Raw genomic sequence first — 12,361 nt, 5'->3', positions numbered from 1 at the left:
GCACCGCCAGGTCGGCCGACGACTGCCCCGTGGCTGCCCCTGGCACGGTGCCCATCATCGCGAACCTTCCCACTTGCCCGCCACCCGCGTCGACCGATCTGGTCCACCGAGCCACGGATCTGGCAACGTTTGCCTCCCCGGGAGCAATGGATCCTCATCCTCCTCCTGCCGCTGCTGCTGCTGCTGGCTCCTCCTGGCTCCCCAGCTGCTCACGCGCGGCCAGGCGAGAGGATGTGGAACACGTCTTCGCCGAGCAGCAGACGGGCGAGCGTGTGGAGGAGTCGCGGGTACCAGTGAATTCCTTCTCCCTCCGCTCCCGGTGCGTTCTTGCTACTGCTGCTGCCGCTGCCGCTGCTATTGCCGTCGCCGCCGCTGCTGCTGCTGCGCGAATGTATCCCGAGGCCCCGCATGAGCTGGTGGGCCGTGCGGAGCGGCGCGAAGGCGACGTGAGCCAGGCCGTGCGTCTCGACGGCCGCGTAGCACGACACCAGCAGCCCGTCGACGATCGCCGTGCCGTGGTGCGTGAGCGGCGCGTACGACCCCAGCGCCTCCACCCAGCTCACGCGCGCCACGCGCACCGCACGCAGCCGCGGTGCTCCGTCATCGCCAACAACAACACCACTAACACCACCACCAACACCACCACTAACGCCACCAGCACCACCACTAACGCTACCACCAGCACCACCACTAACGCTACCACCAGCACCACCACTAACGCCACCAGCACCACCACTAACGCTACCGCCAACACCACCACTAACGCCACCAGCACCACCACTAACGCTACCGCCAGCACCACCACTAACGCTACCACCAGCACCACCAGGAAGATCAACACCACCGCCACCACCAACACGACCAGTAGCAGCAGGATCAGCAAGAGCACCCGCCAGCTCAAAGACGAACATGCCGGGCCGCACGCGGCTGGCAAAGAGGGCCACGGCGCGCTCCTCCGGGGGAACACCGCTGCCACTATCGCCGCCGCCGTCATCGTCGGAGTCTCCGGGCGCGGCGAACACGAGGTGCGAGGGGGTGACGAGGAGGCGGCCGCCGCCTTCCGTCTCCAGGGCGATGAAGCGGCGCCGCTGGCGGGGCTCGCGGTCGAGGAAGAGGAGGAGGTCGCTGTAGGCGGGCGGCGAGGTGGGCCCGCTCGCCGCCAGGACGCGCTCGCCGGCCCGCAGGTCGCGCAGCCTCTTGGAGCCGCCGCCCTCCACCAAGAGGCGCGCGTCGCCGTGGAAGCAGCCCTCGCTGCCCTTGGCCGCCGCGATGTTGGAGTTCTCTGCACGGGTGGGATGGAGGTAGAGATGCGGGGGGTGTGGAGGGTGGGGGGATGGAGAGAGACCGGTTAGAGAATGAGACATCGAGATGAAGAGAGGGGATATGGACAGATGGAGAGAGAGAAATATAGATTGAGACATAGAGATGGAGAGATAGAGGGATGGAGAGAGACCGGCAGAGACGGAGATGGAGAGAGACTGAGATGGAGAGAGAATGAGATGGAGAATGAATGAGAAGGAGAATGAGATGGAGAGAGAATGAGATGGAGAGAGAATGAGATGGAGAGAGAATGAGATGGAGAGAGAATGAGATGGAGAGAGAATGAGATGGGAGAATGAGATGAGAAGAGATGGAGAATGAGATGGAGAGAGAGAATGAGATGGAGAGAGACTGAGATGGAGAGAGAGACTGAGATGGAGAGAGAGAGATTGAGATGGAGAGAGAGAGAATGAGATGGAGAGAGAATGAGATGGAGAGAGAATGAGATGGAGAGAGAATGAGATGGAGAGAGAATGAGATGGAGAATGAGATGGAGAGAGAATGAGATGGAGAGAGAATGAGATGGAGAGAGAATGAGATGGAGAGAGAATGAGATGGAGGGAGAATGAGATGGAGAATGAGATGGAGAATGAGATGGAGAATGAGATGGAGGGAGAATGAGATGGAGGGAGAATGAGATGGAGAGAGAATGAGATGGAGAGAGAATGAGATGGAGAGAGATGAGATGGAGGGAGGAATGAGATGGAGAGAGAATGAGATGGAGGGAGAATGAGATGGAGAGAGAATGAGATGGAGAGAGAATGAGATGGAGAGAGAATGAGATGGAGAGAGAATGAGATGGAGAGAGAATGAGATGGAGAGAGATGAGATGAGATGGAGAGAGAATGAGATGGAGAGAGAATGGAGATGAGATGGAGAGAGAATGAGATGGAGAGAGAATGAGATGGAGAGAGAATGAGATGGAGAGAGAATGAGATGGAGGGAGAATGAGATGGAGAATGAGATGGAGAATGAGATGGAGAATGAATGAGAAGGAGAATGAGATGGAGAGAGAATGAGATGGAGAGAGAATGAGATGGAGAGAGAATGAGATGGAGAATGAGATGGAGAGAGAATGAGATGGAGAATGAGATGGAGAGAGAATGAGATGGAGAGAGAATGAGATGGAGAGAGAATGAGATGGAGAGAGAATGAGATGGAGAGAGAATGAGATGGAGAATGAGATGGAGAGAGAATGAGATGGAGAGAGAATGAGATGGAGAGAGAATGAGATGGAGAGAGAATGAGATGGAGGGAGAATGAGATGGAGAATGAGATGGAGAATGAGATGGAGAATGAGATGGAGGAGAATGAGATGGAGGGAGAATGAGATGGAGAGAGAATGAGATGGAGGGAGAATGAGATGGAGAGAGAATGAGATGGAGGGAGAATGAGATGGAGAATGAGATGGAGAATGAGATGGAGAATGAGATGGAGGGAGAATGAGATGGAGGGAGAATGAGATGGAGAGAGAATGAGATGGAGAGAGAATGAGATGGAGAGAGAATGAGATGGGAGAATGAGATGGAGAGAGAATGAGATGGAGAGAGAATGAGATGGAGAGAGAATGAGATGGAGAGAGAATGAGATGGAGAGAGAATGAGATGGAGGGAGAATGAGATGGAGAGAGAATGAGATGGAGGGAGAATGAGATGGAGAGAGAATGAGATGGAGAGAGAATGAGATGGAGAGAGAATGAGATGGAGAGAGAATGAGATGGAGAGAGAATGAGATGGAGAGAGAATGAGATGGAGAGAGAATGAGATGGAGGGAGAATGAGATGGAGAGAGAATGAGATGGAGAGAGAATGAGATGGAGAGAGAATGAGATGGAGAGAGAGAATGAGATGGAGAGAGAATGAGATGGAGAGAGAATGAGATGGAGAGAGAATGAGATGGAGAGAGAATGAGATGGAGAGAGAATGAGATGGAGAATGAGATGGAGAGAGAATGAGATGGAGAGAGAATGAGATGGAGAGAGAATGAGATGGAGAGAGAATGAGATGGAGAGAGAATGAGATGGAGAATGAGATGGAGAGAGAATGAGATGGAGAGAGAATGAGATGGAGGAGAGAATGAGATGGAGGGAGAGAATGAGATGGAGAGAGAATGAGATGGAGAGAGAATGAGATGGAGAGAGAATGAGATGGAGAGAGAATGAGATGGAGAGAGAGAACCAACAACGACAACGACGACAACTCAACACATGCGTCAATAACCACTCTGGTCTTGCTCGACATTATGCTTTTGTGTTTGCAGATGCGTTACGAAAACAACAACAACAACAACGACGACAAAAAGGGGGGCTCTCAACACAGGTAAATGGCGTAGCATGGAGCACACAGTCAGCCCCAAGCCTCGCAACTTCAGCACTCTGGACAGCGCCGGTTGGGGAAGAAGTTGGGGGATTGTGCGGTCCCGACGTCACTCGCCAGCAATGTTCGAGCCGAGACCGGGGCTCGAACTCAGGTGGCCAGGCGCGAGAGCCGTGCAGTGTCGAGAGCCGTCGCGACAGCGCTCCAAAGTGACAACGGTGACGACAGCGGCTACGGCCAGCGGAGCAACATCGTCAGTCGCACCGAGTGTGACACCCCACGCGGTGCGGAAAGTCGCTGCCGAAGGTTAAACACTCAACAGGAAACAAGAGAAGCGGCACTTTTACACGAGTGGACAAATACAGCGTGGGTCACATGAAGGGCGCGTGTATGTGTGTGTGTACATGTACACACACACACACATACACGTGTGTGTGTGTGTGTGTGTATGTGTGTGTGTGTGTATGTGTGTATGTGTGTGGTTAGCGCCGCCGTGTTCGTGTAGCCCAGTTAGACCAGTTCGATTCCAGCTCACGGCCAACACCGGTGACAATTATCTGAACCGGTCCAAGTCCTCCTCCTCTAGGTCGACTCAGCCTCAAATGAGTATGTCTGATGTGGTGTGTAAACATCGCCACTCGGGAGACAGAGGCGGCGGGGCGTTGTGCTGGCCACCCACCCCCTCGTGTGACACGCCGGCCTTCATAGGTGCTCGCTAACAGCACTTGCCCCTACAGCCTGTTGAAGACTATACGGGGGATCTGTTTCTTTTGTGTTTGGCGCTGCGCTGCGCTACGAACCCAGCGAGCCGAGTTCGATTCCCGCTCACGGCCAACACCAGTTGGCGATTAACGGAACCGGTTCTGAGCCTCCCCCTAGGTCGACTCAGCCTCAAATGAGTACCTGGTGCAGAGTGTGTAAACATCGCCTGTCGGGCGTGGTGCTGGCCACCCACCCCCCCCCCCCTCGTGTGTAGCCACGGCGCCTGAGGACACTTTTTGCCTCTGAAGGCCACGGAGCTATATCCCTGCGGCTCGATCGTGAGCTGCTTGTGGGAGAACACGAATTAAATTGTTTTTATTAAATGAGATGAGCACACACAGTCGCCTTCATCGCATATCCGTCTCTACGCATGAAACATCAAGGTATTTGTTTTATGGCTGTGATGTTTTTTTAAGCGAGTCGGATATGTGAAGGAGACACGGCTTACTTGTTTACTACTGAATAGTCTACCGCAGCACGTGAAGTAGGACCATTGCCCGAAACGTCGCCTACGACATACAGTACACACACACACATCACTTACCGTGGAGCGATGGCCGTGGGGCCACCACGTTTGTTGTCCTGCCCCCACACCTCCGATTAGTGCGGTTGGCTACGTACGGTGCGAAAGAAGTTCGCCACACGCACGCGCACTCGTTTAATTGCAACGCCCACATACGCCACAGAAATATTGTCATTGACAAAACGCCAAATGTAGTTGTTTTCTTCTTGTTCTTCTAAACACACTTTTTTTTATTATCAATCGATTAACCGGTTCGACATCACGAACCACGAATAACTCTACCAATAGGGTTTTCCCCTTTTTTTCTGGCAACAAAAACTGACACCTTTTGCAAGGAATCATGCTTACATTAACCACTATACTTGCAGTCAAATGCAAAACAAAAAACAATACTCTGATAATGTATGCATTGTCTTTGAAAATGATTGGTCCACACCAGAGACAGCCTTCTTTAGAGCCTAGTCTCATACAGTGTTCGACCAGATGACGCCAAAAGGCGGCATTCGACTGCGAGTATTGTGGCTAATGTAAGCACGATTCCTTGCAAAAGGTGGCATTTTTTGTTGCCAGAAAAAAGGGGAAACCCCTATTAGTATATTGTGGTGCTGGCAAAGGAGGTCCCACCACGAATAACTCGTCGCTCGCAACGCGCTCACCGGCCTTGACGGAGCAGTGCACGTGCGACTTGGACTCGTAGTGGACCCAGTCGAAGCCCGCCTGGGCGGCGAGGCGTGCCAGCGTGCCGTACTTGTCGCGGTCGCGGTCCGACGTGGTGATGTCCACGGCGCGCCCCTCGTAGTGCAGCGACTCCTCCGAGTGGTGGCCGTCCTCGTCCCAGCCCTCGGTCACGCGCAGCTTCACGCCGGGCCACGTGTTCATCACGGAGATGGCGAGCGAGTTGAGGCGCTCCTTGCAGCGCTGAGCACGAGCGAGCGAGCGGGAGAGAGACGGAAGAGAGAGAGTTGAGAGGGGAGAGACGGGGCAGACTTTTGACTTTTTAAACAACTTTTATTGCCGCCAGCAGCAGCAACAGCGCTGGAGGCGACTCCGATATGAAATGCACAAAGTCACCAGCAAACGAATGAAAATAAACGCTACAAATCCACGTGCTGTGGCGCTAAATGCGCCGCGCACAACACGAAAGAAAAGTCACGTGGTGGTGGTGGTGGTGGTGGTCATCGCGCACGCCACGGTGACGAGCGAGCGCTTCAGAAGGTGAACACCACGAGGGTGCCGTCCACGCTGGTGCAGAGAGGGGCTTGTCCGGCTCCCAAGCGTAGGGACCGGAGTTCAGAGAGAGGTGGACACAGGAGGGTGTGTGGGTGGCGTAGGTGGAGAGAGTAGAGGGAGAGAGAGAGGCAGAGCGAGAGAGAAACAAGGAGTTGGGGAGAGAAATACAAAGGGGGGTGGGGTGGGAGGTAGACAGATGGAGCGAGAAGGGAAGGAAAGAAGGGTACAGTGGAGGGAGACACGGGGAGACACGGGAGACACGGAGACACGGGGAGACACGGAGAGACACGGGACAGGAGACACGGAGAGACACGGGAAGACACGGGGAGACACGGAGAGACACGGGGACGGAGTCACGGGGAGACACGGGGACTCACGGGGAGACACGGGAGACAGTAAATTGCGAGAGAGAAGGAGATGGCAGTAGGTAAACAATGGGGTGTGGAGGGGGGTGAAATGACGAGACAAAGGGGCAGAGATGGAGCGGGCGGGAGATGGAGAGACACGGGGAAGAGGAGGGGGGTTATGCACGGGGAGAACAAGGGTAGAGAAGGAGAGAGAAGGAGACATCGACAGAGATAGACACGATGAGAGGGAGAAATGGAGAGAGAATGAGAATAGGGAGAGAGGGGGGAGCGATACACGGAGAGACGGCGAGAGGGGAACTACAGGGAGGAGGAGGAGGGGGGAAGAGTGAGAGATATGGAGACCAACACGGAGAGACGGAAGAGAGGGAGACACGGGGCTGCGTGCAGAACGAGAGAGAGCGAGGAGAGAGAGAGAGCGGGGGGTTACATAAAGCAAAGATTAAAAACAAACGAAATGGTGAACAAAGCAAAGTGCCGACTACACCGAGCATCTTCTTGTTTCCACTGATCATAAAAAATGATGATAATATCATCATTAGGAGTATCATCACTGATGATCATTTCATCATTAGAAGTATCATCACTGATGATCATTTCATCATTAGGAGTATCATCACTGATGATCATTTCATCACTTTTTGGTTCTTTCGGTAAAGTCACGTAGGTATAAAATAAATTAATGATTTTATGAATTTTCTACCCACGTGACTTTACCGAAAGAACCAAAGAGTATGGATCCTTGCAGTCACAAAAACTTCAAATCTAGATTGATCATATCATTATTAATATATCATCACTAATGATCATGTTATATTCATTTAGGAGTATCATTACCAGCGCCACCATCAGCAGTACTATCATCATCCTCGCCATCATCTTCCTCGCCATCATCATCTTCCTCCACATCCTCATCCCCATCATCATAACCATCATCCATCCTCACCCTCACCTAATCCCCCCCCGCCCCAATCAAGGCACCCTCCTCACCTGCGTCATGAGGCGGTCGGCCCCGGTGCCCTCCTCGTCCTTGAACACGACGTCGGGGTTGTAGTTGGGCGTCAGCTCCCGGAACCTCTCGGAGCCGCGTGCGATCTTCCCCTCGTAGCGGCCGCTCGCGCCCAGCGCCCTCTCGGCCACGTTGGGCACGAACTGCTTGAAGGCGAGCGGCGTCAGCTTGCGCGCCGGGCGCCGCCGGCCCCCGTTCAAGCTACCAGGTCCGCAGGACTCTGCCGGCTGAGGCAGCAGCAGCAGCAGGAGCAGCAGCAGCAGCAGGAGGATGCTGACGGACAGCGGCGGCGGCGGCGGCGGCGGTGATGAGGAGAGCGGCGCGCTCCGCCGATGGGCGAGGAGATGGTCCAGGTGGCGACAATCTCGCCCCATGCTGCTGCCGCCGCAAGATGTCAGCTGGGTGCCCGGCTGTGTGCTGCTGCTGCTGCTGGATGGTGGTGACGCTAAAGCTGCTGACGATGGTGGTGGCGGTGGTGGCGATGGCGCTGCTACAGCCGATGATGATGGTACAGATGGCGATCGTGTTGCGGATGGTGCTGGTGCTGGTGGTGGTGTTGGTGGTGACAATGGCGATTGTGTTGCTGCTAATGATGATGCTTGTGGTGATGTTTGTGGTAATTTTGTGTTGGTCATGGTGATACTGATGGTGATTGTGTATTGCTGATGGTGATGATGGTAATTGTGTATCGCTGATGGTGATGATGGTGATTGTGTATTGCTGATGGTGATGATGGTAATTGTATATTGCTGATGCTGATGGTGATTGTGTATTGCTGATAGTGGTGCTGCTGCTGCTATTACCACCGCTGTCGCTGTTAATGGTGGTGGTGCTGCCGCTGCTGATAATGATATCGCTGTTGGTGGTGGCTGAGTTGTCGGCGAATGCTGCAGGCTGCGCGCGTGCGCGTGTGTCCCTCCGTCTCTGTCCGTATGTGTGTGTGCGTGTGTGTGGCCAGTACCAAGACACAAGCAAGCAGCAGCAGCCCTCCTCACACACAAACCCAGGGGCCAAAGCAACGGGGCACGCCGATTGTTGAAGCGCGCTTGCAGAGGCGCACACCACTCGCACCGAGCTGCCAAGCCGCCTTGTCTGCTGCTGGCTGCTGGCCGCTGCTGCTGCTACTGCTGGGGCTCTCACCGCAGTCCCGCGGCCTCGTGGTTGCAAATGAATAGTTGGAGCCCCGCGCTGTGCCAAGAGTGCCGCGCCCTGGGAGACCTCCACCACCTCCACCACTACCTCCTCCACCACCACCTCCACCACCACTACCTCCTCCTCCTCCACCACCTCCTCCACCACCACCACCTCCTCGTCGTCTCTCGTTCTCTCTGTCTCTCTCGAGCGCGTCCTGGAGCACCATTGCTGTGGTGCTGGGACTGACACCTCACCAGGCAAGCCTCTCATCATCACCACCTCCTCCACCTCTCCTGCTGTGTGGGTGAGTGAGCGAGCGAGTGGGGGTAAAGTGTGTGCGTGTAGGCCCGGCAAGGTGAATGTTAAAGGGAAAAGCAGCGATTCTAGATTTGAAGTTTTCGTGACTGCAAGGATTCATACTCTTAGCGGGTTGTTTCGGTAAAGTCACGTCCTAAAAAAATACAAAAATTTATAATAAAATAAAAATACATCGACTTATTTTCACGAATTATTATTTTATTTTGTATTATTTAACCAACGTGCCTTTACCGAAAAAAACTTAAGAGTAAGAAAAACAATGAGCCTACTTTTACCCTTACCCTATAAAAATTATCCGATTTTCATGGTAATTACTGGGGTACTACTACACATGAACAAGGTTTATAGCGGTACATGCTGTAGGTAGAGCGATTTGTTCATATAGAATACTCTCCATGATTCCAATTTTACACGTTGTTGTTGTTGTCGTTGTATCCTCAAATCTTGTCACTCAATTTTAACCCACTTCCCAATGTGGCATCGACTGCAAACTTGGTATACTTACGTCTTACTGATGACAACACTATATTCTATTATAAAAAAAATAACATATTTGGAAACATTCTTTTGTAAATGTTATGTTTCGGCTTGGGTCTAATTGTCCACGCTCAACTAACGTTGGCTGTAATTGGCCACGGTGAATGCATTTATGATACGTAGCTTTAGCGATTTTATTTACTGCTACACACTAACATACACTACACTACACTAACTACACTACACTATACACTACACTATTACTATACACTATTACTATACACTACACTATTACTATACACTACTATACACTACACCAGCGGTCGGCAACCTATGGCTCGCGAGCCATATATGGCTCTTCCGGTGACGGCATATGGCTCCCAGACAAATTTGAGTTGAAAAAAATAATAATAAAATAAAAATAAAATGAGTTTGGAACTGATTTTAAAATACTTGTGATATTGCTTAATAATACTGTGTCATTTTAAAGTAAACAGAAATTAGTTTTGAAGATAAAATTTCTCGGGTCACGGGTCCCGTGACCAGAAGTCGCATTAAAAGTAAGACATATTTAATTTATTATACGTTTAAAATACTATATGGCTCTCAATGAAATATATTAAGAAAAATTGGGCTTTTATGGCTCTCCCAGTCAAAAAGGTTCCCGACCCCTGCACTACACTATACACTACACACTAAACTATACACTACACTATTACTATACACTACGCTATACACTACACTATACACTACACACTAAACTATACACTACACTATTACTATACACTACGCTATACACTACACTATACACTACACACTACCCTATTACTATACACTACGCTATACACTACATTATACACTACATTATGATACGTAGCTTTAGCGATTTCATTTCAATGTTACCACGATACGATACGTTCAATGCATGCTAAAAGTTTATTTTTCTAGCAGATAGGATTGTTTCCTGAACAAACTTCATATTAATTTGCAGTTCATATAGGTAGGTTAAGAATTTACCTTGGTTTTTTTTACTTTAAATGTTACTGTGCAATACAGTCTTGTAATTAATAAACACACACAGGATATAGTCTATACAGTACGCTACTGTAACTTGCTCTGTTTTGCTAGATTACCACCACCCTGTAAGACTCCTGGCTAGGCTAGAGGCCATCTTCGACTTACGATATTTTCGACTTACGATGATAGGGTCGTCGTAACACATCTCCATCGTAAATAGAAGTGACATTCAGATCGACATCACATGCCACCCTCCATCTGCACTGCTCCTTCTGCTGCTGCTGAGTTCAACAACTCGGCAGAATCAGTGTCACCGCCACGCAAAGTAGAGGAAAGGTAAAACCATATTTCATGTTTTATAAATACATATTCAACTTAACTAATTCGTCATCTATATACAGATAACATGAAAACACGATCATTGTTTATCGATATACAGATACAGCTAAACTACGTGTTATCCATATACAGATAAAACTAAACTAGATTTAATCGGTATACAGATAATTGATATAATCTTAGGTTTTTTTGGTAAAACTACGTAGGTAAGAAAAGTTATAAAATTATAATAAACGAAAAATAACTCAATTGTGATGTAATTTAGTTATTTTTCATTTATTATAATATTTTTCTTATTTTTTCCTACGTGACTTTACCGAAAAAACCTAAGAGTATGAATCCTTGCAGTTACGAAAGCTTCAAATCTCAAAGAAAATTGACGTATTTTTAAATCCTTTATATTAAGTTCACTTGCCTGCTTGCGCGCTTACGACCGTGCAAATCTTTCGGTCGTTTTTTAACCCACTTCCCGTGATCCAATCGAGCTGACATTTTGCACACAGACTCGTTGTGCGTGACAATTAATGTTCGTTTTTACTTTGAGCGTATCGTGCTTTTGTATTGAATGTTCTCATGTCCTGACCCCGTGACCTTCCTCGGCGTTTGTGTAAAAGATCTTGATAGCTCACCGGAATGAAGACCTTCATCTGTGTTTCTAAAACACCTCAATGCTTCTAGATTTGAAGCATTCGTGACTGCAACGATTCACACTCTTAGGTGTTTTCGGTAAAGTCAAGTAGGGAAAAATAAATATTAAATAATAAAATGATGGAAATAATAAAATTAATTAAATTATATAAAATAGTCTAATAATTATCATTTTATTAATATTATTTCTATCATTTTATAATTTATTAATTATTATTTATTTTTCCCTACGTGACTGAAATTCGCTGCCTGGATGGCTTTTAGTAGACAAACAACACGTCACAGATGTTCCATTGTAAGACCCCCAAATCTCCCTCCCATCCTTCCCCCTCCTGCCGCCCCTCCCTCTCCTACTCCCCCTCCCTCTTGCTCCTCCCCCTCCCTCCACCCCTCTCTCACCTCCCTCCCTCCTCCCCTCCTACCACTCCTCCCTTCCACCCTCCCACCCCCCTCCCTCCCTCCCACCCCTCTCTCCCTCTATCCCTCGTCCCCTCCCTCCCACCTCTCTCTCCCCTCCCTCCTTTTTTTTAAACGATCAGACGAGAAAGATGCTCAGTCTTTCGGCACTTTACTTCGTTCATCATGTCGTTTGTTTGTATTTTTCTTTTAATCAAAAATTTAACGCGAGTTTCCCGTGTAACATTAGTCCCATTGTGTGTTACGGTGTTCATAGACACCAATAAGAAAACAAATCATCCTCAAAATACCCATCACCAGATCCCCCTCCCTCCCCTCCCTCCCTCCCCTCCCCTCCTCCCTCCCCTTTTTTCCATTCTTTTATTATGTTTCTTCTAAATCCGTAAGCAAGCTTGAACATTACAGTAAAAAAAACATCAGCTGCAGTACACAGTAACTACTTACTGCAGACCTTGGCATATCAGGTGACCAAACACAGCACTGAGTAA

At 49.8% G+C, this 12,361-nt stretch overlaps 1 protein-coding gene across 1 annotated transcript; it reads right to left on the bottom strand.

Moving 5' to 3' along the window:
- Positions 1-209: 209 nt before the first annotated feature.
- Positions 210-7,897, bottom strand: LOC121852310 (indian hedgehog protein-like). The gene is made up of 5 exons (XM_042346408.1): positions 7,505-7,897; positions 5,576-5,837; positions 863-1,282; positions 720-810; positions 210-621 (listed from the first exon to the last, which is right to left on the bottom strand). The coding sequence occupies exons 1-5, from the start codon at positions 7,895-7,897 to the stop codon at positions 210-212; spliced, it is 1,578 nt and encodes a 525-aa protein (XP_042202342.1).
- Positions 7,898-12,361: the final 4,464 nt, after the last annotated feature.

Source organism: Callorhinchus milii, unplaced genomic scaffold (genome assembly GCF_018977255.1).
Source record: "Callorhinchus milii isolate IMCB2004 unplaced genomic scaffold, IMCB_Cmil_1.0 Scaffold725, whole genome shotgun sequence".
NCBI classification, from domain to species: Eukaryota; Metazoa; Chordata; class Chondrichthyes; order Chimaeriformes; family Callorhinchidae; genus Callorhinchus; species Callorhinchus milii.
This window is presented reverse-complemented; position numbering and strand designations above follow the sequence as displayed.

Coding starts and splice junctions, on each gene's coding strand:
- LOC121852310 (XM_042346408.1), bottom strand. CDS start 7,897: ATGGGGCGAGATTGTCGCCACCTGGACCATCTCCTCGCCCATCGGCGG. Junction 1,283..5,575: donor GCACTGCTCCGTCAAGGCCG/GTGAGCGCGTTG, acceptor CCACCCGTGCAG/AGAACTCCAACATCGCGGCG. Junction 622..719: donor TTAGTGGTGGTGCTGGTGGC/GTTAGTGGTGGT, acceptor TGGTGGTGTTAG/TGGTGTTGTTGTTGGCGATG.